Source organism: Pan troglodytes, chromosome 9 (genome assembly GCF_028858775.2).
Source record: "Pan troglodytes isolate AG18354 chromosome 9, NHGRI_mPanTro3-v2.0_pri, whole genome shotgun sequence".
Classification (NCBI taxonomy): Eukaryota; Metazoa; Chordata; class Mammalia; order Primates; family Hominidae; genus Pan; species Pan troglodytes.
Genome location: NC_072407.2, coordinates 97,134,430 through 97,147,136, shown reverse-complemented (window position 1 = coordinate 97,147,136; position 12,707 = coordinate 97,134,430). Strand labels below are relative to the sequence as shown.

At 41.9% G+C, this 12,707-nt stretch overlaps 1 protein-coding gene across 1 annotated transcript; it reads right to left on the bottom strand.

Annotated features, from left to right (window-relative positions):
- Positions 1-4,339, bottom strand: LOC738374 (serine/arginine-rich splicing factor 8-like). The gene is made up of 2 exons (XM_001139222.7): positions 1,213-4,339; positions 1-429 (listed from the first exon to the last, which is right to left on the bottom strand). Exon 1 carries the CDS (start codon positions 2,155-2,157, stop codon positions 1,318-1,320), a length of 840 nt encoding a protein of 279 aa, XP_001139222.2. The 5' UTR covers positions 2,158-4,339; the 3' UTR covers positions 1-429; positions 1,213-1,317.
- Between the last annotated feature and the right edge of the window lie 8,368 nt (positions 4,340-12,707).

Genomic DNA, 12,707 nt, shown 5'->3' with positions numbered 1-12,707 from the left:
CAAGAAAACATTTTAATTCAATGATAGAAACATGGTTACAGTAAGAAATATTCATAATCAAAAACATACACCATGTTATAAGTACCTACAGTTACAAACCATTTCTTCCATAACATTCCCCATATTTTAAGTTCATGTATGTTGACATGATCAGATTTGCCATTTAACAGAATAGGGAGGGGGAAGAGGTGTGATTATCATATCAGCTCGATGTGCTCACTGCATGCTCTATTATTTCTCTTCCAGGCCCGGGTGACTGGAAGGGCAGTTGACAGGCATTTTAATAAACTGAACAGCCATTTGTTCTTCAGGACAGGGCTTCTTTTTTCAGGAGCAATCAGAAGAAAACAGGAAACAGCTCAGCACTCTGCACTGCAACAGGCCACCTTAACAGCTAACCAGCATCACTCAACTGCTATGCAGCCGGGCCTGGTGCACAAAAACACAGAAGAGATTAGAATTGTGTTTGCTCAAAACCCGGTCTTTTCACCTGAAAAATCTTTATACAAATTTGGGTCATATTACCAGTTAGATTTAAAGGTAATAACATTACACATATACATTTATACTGCCTTTTGTAAGTTTTTAACTTCAAGGAATGAAGGCAGTTTTGAGGCACTGTCATGACAGCGTTGGGCTGTGTGTAATGGCTGCACACATTTCTTAAGAGACAGGAGGCCACAAATTAGGTTACCAACCTGTTCATTTCAAACCAAAAATATCAGCACTATAGAATCAAATATACGCTGGGCGAAGGGGCTCACACCTGTAATCGCAGAACTTTAGGAGGCCAAGGTGAGCAGATCACTTGAGCCCAGGAGTTTGAGGGCAGGCTGGCCAACATGGCGAAACCCCGTCTCTACTAAAAATCCAAAAATCCAACAATTAGCCCTCCGTGGTGGCTGGCGTCTGTAATTCCAGCTACTCCAGAGGCTGGGGCCTGAGAATTGCTTGAACCCAGGAGGTGGAAGATGCAGATGGCGCCACTGCACTCCAGCGTGGGCAGCAGAGCTCGACTACATCTCAAAAATAAAAAACAAGCAAAAAAGACAAATATAAATTTTCCCATCTAATATCCAAATCCAATCTAAAGTCGTTCACCTCACTAAATTACAAGAAAATTTGAAAACAAAAAAATGGCACATAAAATGAATCTTGCCATCTGATGCAACACTTCAAACTGGTAAAAAAGGTAGACAAATATCACCCAACCGTTTCATTAGGCAGTCGCTTCTTCCAGTGACTCTGCTTCCATGGACTGAGTATGGAGTCCTTTTCCCCAAGTCCTCCATCACGCGTTAGCTGATGATCATTTTCCTAGGAGGGCACTTGTCCTTTTTCCCCTTCAGGAGACTTGGGAGGACTCTTGGATCGCGACCTGGACTTGGATTCCCTCTTGGATGGGGGGGGGGGAGGACTCCCGGACGTAGATCTAGACCTGGACCGTGAGCAAGATCTGGAGATGGAGGAGGACTTGGATCTTCGCGGAGAGCTGGATTTGGAGGTTGATGGAGATGCAGAGTGAGACCCAGACTTCAAGTGAGAGCGGCGGTAGGGAGACCTGCTGCGGGAAGACCGGATGTAGGGAGACCTCCTGTAGCGAGATTCCCTGTAGGGAGATCGGCTGTAGTGATGCCGGCTGTAAGATCGACTGTAGGGAGATCGGCCGTAGCGAGATCTCCTGTAGCGAGATCTCCTGTAGGTAGACAGGCTATAGCGAGACCCCCCATAGTGAGATCTGCTGCGGGACCTAGAGTAGCTGGGACCCCGGGATTGGCTGCGGTGTCGCCCCCTGGGGCTGCGGCTCCGCCGTCCGTAGCGGCCGCCCCAGGACCTGCCGCGTGGCTCTTCCTGGCTGCTGCGAGGCAGGTCCCGGCGGCCATAGCGCGCCATCCGCACACGCAGCTCGCGTTCGTCCAGCACCGCCCCGTCCATGGCGGCCTCGGCGTCTTGCGCGTCGCTCCGGTCGTGAAAGCGGACGAAGGCGAAGCCTCGGGGCGCCTTGGTGTGGGGCTCCAGCGGGATGTACACGTCGCCCACGCGCCCGTACTTCTCGAACACGCGCCTCAAGCTGTCGGGAGAGGTGCGGTAGGTCAGGTTGTCCACCTTGAGGGTGATCATGCCATCCACGTCGGGAGGGGGGCGGCCGCAGCTCATGGCTCCGAGAGCAGCCCGGGCCTGGAAACTGGCGCTGCGCTGGGCGCTGGTGGGGCGACCTGCGTTCCTCTCTTGCGGTTGCGCCCCGCGTGGGGACGCCGGGAGAGACCTGGGGGAGAGGCGGGCGGCCGAGCTCCGCAGGGAGCGCTCTAGAGCAGCAATTCCCAAATTCCCAATTTCAGGCCAAATACTCCAGGACCCAGAGGAAGGTTTCCTCTTGGTAGCTGAACTCCAAATGAAGCCAGGTCCCGAAGATCCTGGCTTTATACCTGGGCAACATCCTAACCTAATCAGCGCCCAGCCAATGTAATCACTGGGCTTGGTTTACATTAGACGTCCCACCCTCCCATAACCTTCCCTTTTATTCTACATTTTAAATCAATCTTAGAACAACGCTAAGTGATTAAAAGTCAATTTATGGGAACAGGCAATCCACACAAATATTAAACAAAAGAAACCTAGAGTAGCAATATTAATATCCAGTGTATTGATAGGATCAAAGAAGCACATTTTATAGTTAATGAAAAGAAATTTCATAGGAAAATATTACAATATTACAGTAATGAACTTTATGCACCTAACCACATGGCACTGACCATAGAGAGCCAAGATTCAGACTTAGATGGTAAAACTGAAAAGTCTGCAATCATCATAGGAGATGTTGGTTTTTTTTTTAAATGTAACAACATTTTAATCGAAACCAATAGTGCAGAGAACAAAGTTAGGAATCCTATATAATTTGGCTGGGCGCGGTAGCTCACCCAGCACTTTGGGAGGCCAAGCACTTTGTAATCCCAGCATTTTGGGAGGCCAAGGCGGGTGGATCACCTGGGGTCGGGAGTTCGAGACCAGCCTGGCCAATATGGTGAAACCCCTTCTCTACTAAAAATACAGAAAATTAGCCGAGTGTGCTTGAGGGCACCTGTAATCCCAGCTACTGGGGAGGCTGAGACAGGAGAATCGCTTGAACCCTGGGGGTGGGGGTTGCAGTGAGCCAACATGGCGCCACTGCACTCCAGCCTGGTGGATAGCGAGACTTTGTCAAAAAAAAAAGCTATAGAATTTGCCAAACAAACTTAACAACTGTGATCATTGTAACCTGCAACTACCAAAAACCAAATGGAAAATGCTTTTCAATACGTAGAACACATTTACAAAAATTTCCCAGTGCAGCTACAAATAAATATCAGTTACAATTCCATAAGTTAATAAATTGAGCATAATCTTGACCTTGTTGAAATAAAATTAAAGGTCAAAAATTTAAAAACTGAATCTGACTATATTTATTTGAAAATTAATATCCATATTTTCTAAAAACCTATAAATCTTTGTGTTGAAATCCAGCAATTAGTAAGTAAAAACAAATAACATAAAATATTAAAACAATGATAGAATTATAAACAAAAGGCAATCTAGACTAAAGATGATTAATAATACTGCAATCTGATAATGTTAAAAAAAAAAAAGGTGTGGCAATACTTATGAAGAAATAAAGTTTCTAGACCTGTGCAGGAAATATAGAAAGAGCCTATAGCCATCTTGGAATGTTGGAAAATAATAATGTGGTAAACACAAAACAAACAAAAGTATTGATGAGGTTATGTTAGAACATTTATGGGGTTATATTAGAAGAGCACAAGAACCAATGAAAACAGCTCCCAATGGCCAAATCTTAAACAAGTTAAGCAACAGAATAACTAAAATATTATTTAATTATAATCCAAAGAATAAAATAAATACCTGCGAGTTCATGCTGTTATGAATAAATGAGTAAATTTAACAAATTGGAGAGAAGAGACAAAACCCCTCTGCAGAAGAATTCTAAATAAATTTACTAAAATGTTGCTCATTTTGAAAATGTTATATAACCTTATATAAATAGAATTGTGCTTTATGCAGTTTAATGGTTTTTTTGTTTGTTTTATTTCCCTCATCTATGTTGTTCTGTGTATCTGTACTTGGTCCTGTTGCCTGCTGTAAGGTGTCCAATAGTATAAATGTTTCTGCTGTTGATGGCATTTGGATTGTTTCCACTTTGGCCTCTTACGGTGTTGCTCAGAACACGCTTGGACATGTATACTGGAGCTCATGTGTCCTCTTATCTGTGAATGGATCCCTCGTCGTAGAATACAGGCAGCCTTCTGTAACCTCTGGGCTCAGCATCAGTGAATTCAACCAACTATAGGTCAAAAATATTCAGAAAAAAAATAAAATGAGTTTGTAAGTAATTCCTCTTCCTCTACTTTTCAGAATAGCTTGAGTAGGACTGGTATGAGTTCGTCTTTAAATGTTTGGTGGAATTTAGCAGTGAAGCCATCGGATCCTCAGCTTTAATTTACTGGGAGACTTTTTATTACAGCTTGGATCTCATTATTTGTTATTGGTCTATTCAGGTTTTGAATTTCTTCCTCGTTCTATCTTGGTAGGTTGTATGTGTCTCGCAACTTGTGCATTTCTTCTAGGTTTTTCAACTTATTGCCATATAGTTGCTCATAGTAGCCACTAATGATACTTTGAATTTCTGCAGCATCTATTGCAATGCCTGCCTTTTCATTTCTGATTTTATTGATTTAGATCTTCTGTCTCTTTTTCTTAGTCAGCTAAAGGTTTCTCGATTTGGTTAACTTTTCAAAACAACTTTGTTTCAGTGATCTTTTGCATTGTTTTCCTCATTTTGATTTCATTAATTTCTGCTCTGATCTTTGTTATTTCTTTTCTTCTACTAATTTTGGATTATTTTTGTTCTTACCTTTCTACTTCTTTAAGAGTCATCATTAGGTGGTTTATTTTAAGTTTCTCCTCTTTTTTGATGTAGGGACTTATAGCTATAAACTTCCATGTTAGTACTGCTTTTACTGTATCCTATAGGTTTTAATATATTGTGTTTCCATTATGATTTGTTTCAGGAAATTCCTCAATTTCCTTCTTAATTTCATCATTGACCTACTGGAGATTCAGGTGCATATTGGTTAATTGGTATGTGTTTGTATAATTTCCAAAATTCCTCTTATTTTTATTTCTAGTTTTGTTCCACTGTGTCCAGAGAAGATGCTTGGTATTATTTGAATTTTTGAACTTTTTAAGATGTATTTTGTTACCTAACATATGGTCTATTCTTGAGAATGATCCATGTGCTGAGGAAAAGAATCTGTATTTTACAACTGGTGGATGAAGTGTCCTGTCAATATCTATTAGATCCATTTGATATAAGGCAGACTAAATCTGATTTAGAGCCTTCTATTATACTATCTTGCTCTGCCAATTCCTCCAGTTTAAACTTCTATACACCCATGTAATCATCACTCTAAATGAGATGCAGAACATTCCCATAGCCCCACAACATTCTCACATGCCTAGAACTTTCCAGTTAATTCCCACTCTCACCAGAGGCAACCATGACCTAAGTTCTATGAGCACAGCTTATTTTGGCCTTTTTTTTTTTTTTTTTTGGAATGAAGATAAAATGAATCATTGCTTTTTATAACTGAATACTATTTAATATGCTATAGTTTTTCCACTCATCTGTTCAGACACGTGGATTATTCACAGTTCCTGATTTTTAATGGTTGGGTAAATACTCAGGAAGAGAATGGCTATGGATAGATAAGTGGTCAAGTTTACAGAACATTGACAAACAGTTTTTCAGTGGGGCTGTATAATGTAACATTCCCACAAGCAATGTATGTGAGAGTCACTTGCTCTGAACATGATACTGTTTTGCTCAGAACAGAGTACATGGTTCCAGTTAATCCAGGAGTAAAACTGGTATTGATTCATCATGCCAATGGCAAGATATTTGCTTCTTGCCCTTGTGACTTATGACATTCAAAGGGACATGTTTTCACCAGGGGTCACAACAATAATTCCATAAATTAAAAGCTGAAATTCTCATGTGGCCATTCCTATCTCCTCACATCACTAAATAACCATGCAAAGAACTATGATTTCAGTAGGGGTGACTACTCTTTATTCTCTCAAGAAAATTAGGCTTTTGAAACACAATGAAACCTGAAGTAAAGTTGTAGGTCAAGTCCGTTATGGAACAGACTTCAGCACCAAGATCTTTCTTGACAAGTGTGCTTGGGATCCATATCTGAGAAAAGGAGAGGAAGGAAGCATGTTTGAGCACAGGGAAAATTGGAGCTGAGGATTAGGGCCAAAGATACTCTCGGCAAATCTGGAGCACAAATGGCCCTTCAGCAATGTGCTAAGTTGAGCAAATATGGCCAAGATTAATGCTCCAGCACTGAGCAGTCATGAGATGTGGGCCAAACTGGGAAGAGGCATGGCTTTGGGTGAGGCAGCTCTCTGCAGCTGAAGGCTGTCTGCCTACTGCACTCCAGGGCCAATGAGGCTTTTATCTATCACATAAAATTTCATTCCTTGGTCATGCAGGATGTACTCAGGGATCAACAGTTCTCTTGGGCTACTCCCTTCCAGTGAATGCAGTGTACTTTCATCTTTGGTTCCACCATGTCACTATTAGCTTAAATCCCCTTTCAGCCAGGCATCTCAGTCCATCCTCCTGTATGCCTGGAGACCCTATGTTTTCCCTCAGCTTGAATTTTCCAAAGAATAAACTTCTTGTTATGTTAAGAAAGACAAAGTTGCCTGAATGAATGGGAGATACAGGATGATAAGAGTTTTTCTGCTGTTTATTGAGAACTTTAGACAAGCACCAGGTTTTTATTACTCATGCTTCAAAATTTACAGCCTTCCTGAAATTCTGGATGGGAGTGGGGAAGTTAAGGAAGGGTGGTACTAAGGTGGGGAGTGGTTTGCTTCTCTGAATGTTTCCTTCTTCATCAAAACTATCATTTTCAATGTGAATAATATATTCTGAATTTTTCCATTTCTGTGCATTTGCAATACTAACAATTAAGTGTAAGCAACTGTCACTCTCACTTTTATTATAGTCTAATTGCTTCTCCTACTCACACATTCTCCACAGAACAACTAAGCTGATTACTTAAATATGTCATTCACATCTTTTCCACTGCTTTTTTAATGCCTCCTCATTTCAAGTTGAAGGAACACCACATAATGCACCTGACATGGGACACAAGGCCCTCCATGTTCTGCCCCCTGCCTCTCTCCCTTCCTCTCTGTGTCCCAGACACAAATAAGCTTCTTTTGTTTTCCTGGAAACACAAACTCACCACATTCTATGCTAGGTCTGTTGTACTTGCTGGTCCCTGCAAGCGGGGAATTCTGCTCTGGACCTCCCAATTTTGTAATTGTGTCCCCAAAGTCTCCTGCTCAGTGAATCCTTCTGAGACTGGCCATTCAGCCAGCCCCAGCTCATTCTGCTCTGTTGTCCAATCCTTCCTTAGTTTCTATACAGCACACATTCCTGATTGAAACCTTGCTCACTTATTTGGGGACAATATTGGGTTGAGTGAATGAGTTACCAGTGTGAAATATACACACAGCTTTGAAAAGGCAGTGGAGCCCGGGAGAGAAGATAGTCAGACAATGGCACCTTCAGCCTAGGGCTGCTCATCTTTCCCAGCAATTTGGGTCCTGCTATTTAGCTGAGAACCAGGCTGGGCATAAGGCCAGCCTCAAAGTGTGACTGCAACCCAGTGCTCCCACCTGGCCAGACAGCCAGAACCCCACAACCATGCCCTGAGCTCAGCATCACCACACAATGTAACCAGCCCATAAAATACATTTTGCCTTAAAAGTTTTCAACTAACTATGAAGAAAAATGCATGGAGAATAACCTCCTTTCCAAGTTGTTTGAAACTACAATATTAGAAAGAAAGTCAGATCTTACATTTTGGTGACTTTTAATTCATTTGTGAACAAATACTGGTGACATCACATTTTGAATACCTCAATGACTCAGAAAGATGATACTTTTTTTCTAACTCTACTGACCTAATTGGTCATAAGACGCTAGTTTTGCTGGAAAGGGAGAGTTGGTAGGTAAGGGAAGGAGATTGAAGGGGAACCACATTGTGAATTCTTCAGAAGTGCAGCAGCCTCCATAGTTGTTCCAGCAATTGGGACGCTGGGATAGATGAGTTCCCAGCAAACCCAGGAAGACCTTGTTCTCAGAGATACTCATGTCCAGTGGATGAAATCTCAGCTGGTGACACAGAAGTAGAAGTGTCAAGACATTAAAAGGTCTTGCAGGATAAAGAATATATGATTAATATACTCAGCAGCACGCAGGTGCCTCACCAGAGGGGCTATCTCAGCACTGAGAGGCTTTATAATTGTAGTGGTCTGAAAATATGCCCAAAATGCTGAGATGTAAATGTGAGCAATATCAAGAAGCCCTCACTTAGCAGAGCAGTGAGGTATAAAGACTGACCATGGGCTCAGAGGCAGGGGCCCAGCAGCACCTAGAATCCTTGGCAGGATGCTGGATCCTGGGCTTAGTGGTGCAGGCCTGTTCATCAATGCTCCATCATCTGTGGGCAAGGACTTAGACTCAGGGCCTGAGGCTGAGGGCCTAAAGCTGTGTGCCCTGTGACCATCAAGAGGCACCTCCTGGCTGGAGCCTGGAGTATTGGCTCCGGAGCCCCCAGTTACAGAGGGCAAGGACCATGGCCACGTCTGTCAGTTGAGGGGTTCAGGCCAGGGTTGGCATAGCTGGGGTGGGCAGTGGGTCCAGGCTAAGTTCGTGGGCTGGGAAGCATCACTGCAGGATGGAAAGGCCATGGGAACACCAGGCACAAGGGTAAGGCAATGAGAACCACAGCCCGAGGCCATAGGTTGTGTGGGTCATGACCCTGTTGACATGGGTGGTGACTGGGGCCAGGCTAGTCCTCTCCAGCACTTGGATCTTTCACCAGGTGGGCATCTCCAGGCTGGCATGTGCCCTGGACTCCATGGGTTCTGCAACTGCCCCAAATGACTGTGTTTCCACAGGTCATAGCACTTAGGTTACAGGATGCCCACAATGGCTTTCCCACCACTGCACTGAGACTCCACTTTGCCTGAATTGATCTATTCCATGGTGGCAAAATTCATGGCCTCCTGGAAGTTGAAGGCATGGTTGAAGCCAGCATGGTAACCATAAAGAAACCATTTAGAAGTTTAACCTCCTCCTTGAGTTTTCCCCACATTCATCCTTATCAACTGCAACCACAACAAAATAAGTTTTGTCTCTTTCCTTCCATCAATTATAGTTCTAAAAATATTTTCAGTGGTTAATAGTGCAAATTCCATAAATTATTGACTGAAGTGCCTCAAATACCTCACATTAAGGAAAACGGTGGCTTGGGTCTAAAATATCTCACTATTAGATAAACAATTTTGTATTTTATTTTATGGAAGGATTCATTGCTTCCTTGTGGGTGAGAGCAAACCAAGACTGACTGTTGAATTTTATCAAATGACTATCAGCATCTGTAAACATAATCATATAACTTCTGGATATATTTACAAGATAAGTTCTATTTCCAGATTTCCTTGCTTTAAACTATTGTTTCCTTCCTGCAATAAATCCCATGTAGTCATCATATGTTACTCTTTTAACGTATTTAGATTCTCTTAGCTAATATTTAAGTTAAAATTTTTACATTGATGTTCCTCAATAAGTTTTGTCCATAATTTTCTCTCATTCTGCAATTCATCAGGATTTTCTGTCAATGATGTATTTATTTTAAAATGTGAATTTTTTTTCTCATTTCAAAGGCCTAGGTATACTAGAAATGAAGACGTCACACAATTCCTCTGCAAGTTTGTCTAATCCTTGTCATTTTTGAATAGGCAGATCTTCTGCTCTTTCTATATTTCAGACACAGAAATTTAGTCTTAAATTTTTTGTGTCTAGTAAGTTAATTTTTCTAACAAAAAATCCATATTATTGGTGCTTTGTGTTGATTTAGTATACATTTTACAGTTATTCTAACTCATTAATTTCTGTGTATACATGTATCAATTCCTTCCAACTACTTTCAGTTTATCTTTTCCTAACTTGTACATTAGAAGTTTAATCCAGTTAATTTCATTATTTGAATATGATGGAGAAAATACTTAAGGCTGCAGATTTTCCTCAGCACTATTGTAAATGAATCTCATATATTTCTTTATTTATTTTATTAAGTTTTACATCTAGAAACACTCCAATAATGCTATTGTGTCCCAAGCATTGATGTTAACAAATTGCATATATTAATTCATAGAACTGTCAACTACACACATGAGGTAGGTGCTATCTTCATTTTATGTTGAGGAAACTGAGTCATAAGGTTAAGTAATTTTCAAGGTCATACAAGCTGATAAGAGAAACTTGAGAACAAAATCAGGCTTTCTTGCTGCAGAGTTTATGCATGTAATAGATATTTATTGTTTTGTGAAAATTCAGCATTTTTGGCACTTGAAGAGAGGAAGTATTTTCTATCATCTAGTATGTCAATACTACCTTATTGTTAATGTAGTTTAAATTTTCCATATCCTTATATTTCTCCATTTTTTTCTGCCTTGGATGAGTGACTATTTCTTCACACATTGCTGTAAAGAAATGCCTGAAGGCTGGGTGTGGTGCCTCACGGCTGTAATCCCAGCACTTTGGGAGGCTGAGGCAGGTGGATCACCTGAGGTCAGAAGTTTGATACCAGCCTGGCCAACATGATTAAACCCCATCTGCACTAAAAATAGAAAAATTAGCTGGGTGTGGTGGCAGGCACCAGTAATCCCAGCTACTCAGTAGGCTGAGGCAGGAGAATCGATTGAACCCAGAAGGCAGAGGTTGCAGTGAACTAAGATTGAGCCACTGCACTCCAGCCTGGGCAAGAGTGAAACTACATCGAAAAAAAAAATCCCTGGAATTGGGTAATTTATAAAGATAAGAGTTTTATTTGGCTTATGGTTCTGCAGGCTGTGCAGGGAGCATAGGAGCTTCTGCTTCTGGGAAAGCCTCTGGAAATTTACAATCATGATGAAAGGGGAAACAGGCACATCATAAATAGCTGGAGCAGGAGGAAGAGAGAGGGGGAAGGTCGTACACACTTTTAAACAACCAGATCCTCCTAGAACTGTATCACAAGAATAGCACTATGGAGATAGTGCTAAATCATTCATGACAAACCACCCCCATGATCCAGTCATCTCCCACCAGGCCCCACCTCCAACATTAGAGATTAAAATTTCACATGAGATTTGGGCAGAAACACATATCCAAACCATACTGGTGACTTTAATGTTCCTATTTTTAATCTGTTTCTTTAAACTTGTCTTATACTATGTCGAACTTGAATATTCATGACTGCTATAATTTCATTGTGAAATTTAGTATTTTGCATTGTGAAGATCCATGCTATGTACCTTTGGTCTCAATTCAGGTTTGCCTGATATTAAGATCTGTAAATCTACTTTTATGTTTGTTCTTTGCTTGGTATAGTTTCCCCATTCTTTTATCTCAATCACTTTTCTAAATCACTTTCTTTTTGATATATCTATTTTATATTATTCTAATTTAAAAAACATGCACTAAGACTTTTATTTTCTTTGGAGATATACATTAGAGACAGCAAATTTAGTTAACATCAGTATAGTTACAAAATACCTCTGAAGCCATAAGTGGCTAAGTAACTCAGTTGGTCAAAAGGTCTAGTTTGTACATGAGCAGTGGATGGTGGCCTAGGATAAAGGGCATGTTGCAATTGAAGGATTGTGGGAAGCCCTGAACCTTACTGGAGTTGTAGCAATGTCCAGTGGAATCCAGAGTCAGAGACATAGAGGACCAGATGAGAAATAAAAATGAGAGGCTCAGTCAGATTCTCAGCATCATCCAATGTGGGCCTAAATTACAATGGAATCTGGACCCATAGCACTATAAGGGAGGTATCCTAAGGAGGACATCAGAAACAAGTGCTGTCCATGGCATCTGGCCATGGTGAAGGCCACAGGCAAATATGTGGAGTAGACAGAGAATCCCTGAGAGGTACTACAACATCCTATGGCAACCTTTGGGGAGGGGACTTCTGTGGCCTCTGGGAGCCCTGGTTGTCACAGTTGGAGACAGCATCTGGGGGCCTTGGAAATGTGTCAGTTACTGCAGGTAAAGAATCTTCACTGAGGAGAGACCCAGGCTACAATTGTCTTTGGCAGGAATCTTCTCTGATCCTGGGGTTGGAATAAGAGAGACACTGACATTTGTCACCATATTCCATAGCCATGGATCCAGAGGATTGATCATGTATTGGAGTAAAATATCCCTAAACCCAAGTGTCTTTAGCCCCAGCAGATGAGTCAGGAGCCCAGGAGATTCTGGAAAACTTAGTTGGAGTCAGAACCCTAGAGCCGTAAAAGTGGTCCATTGCTACAACCTTGCCCATGTTCACCAGACAAGTGTCCCTGGTGAACTTAATCAGTTCCAGTCCCCACCAGTGTCCCTGGAAAACTTAAAGGCACAATGACATTGGGAGGAGTCATGCAGACAACATCAGGGAGATTACTAGTAGTGCTGTTGAGGGATAGCAGGCACGGGCCAGGGTGCATGGTTTCATCACGATCCAGTGGGGGCCCCAGGAGTTGAAGATCAGGGACACAGCAGCAGCCAGAAGCCTTGGCAAGATGCGGAAGGCCACCAC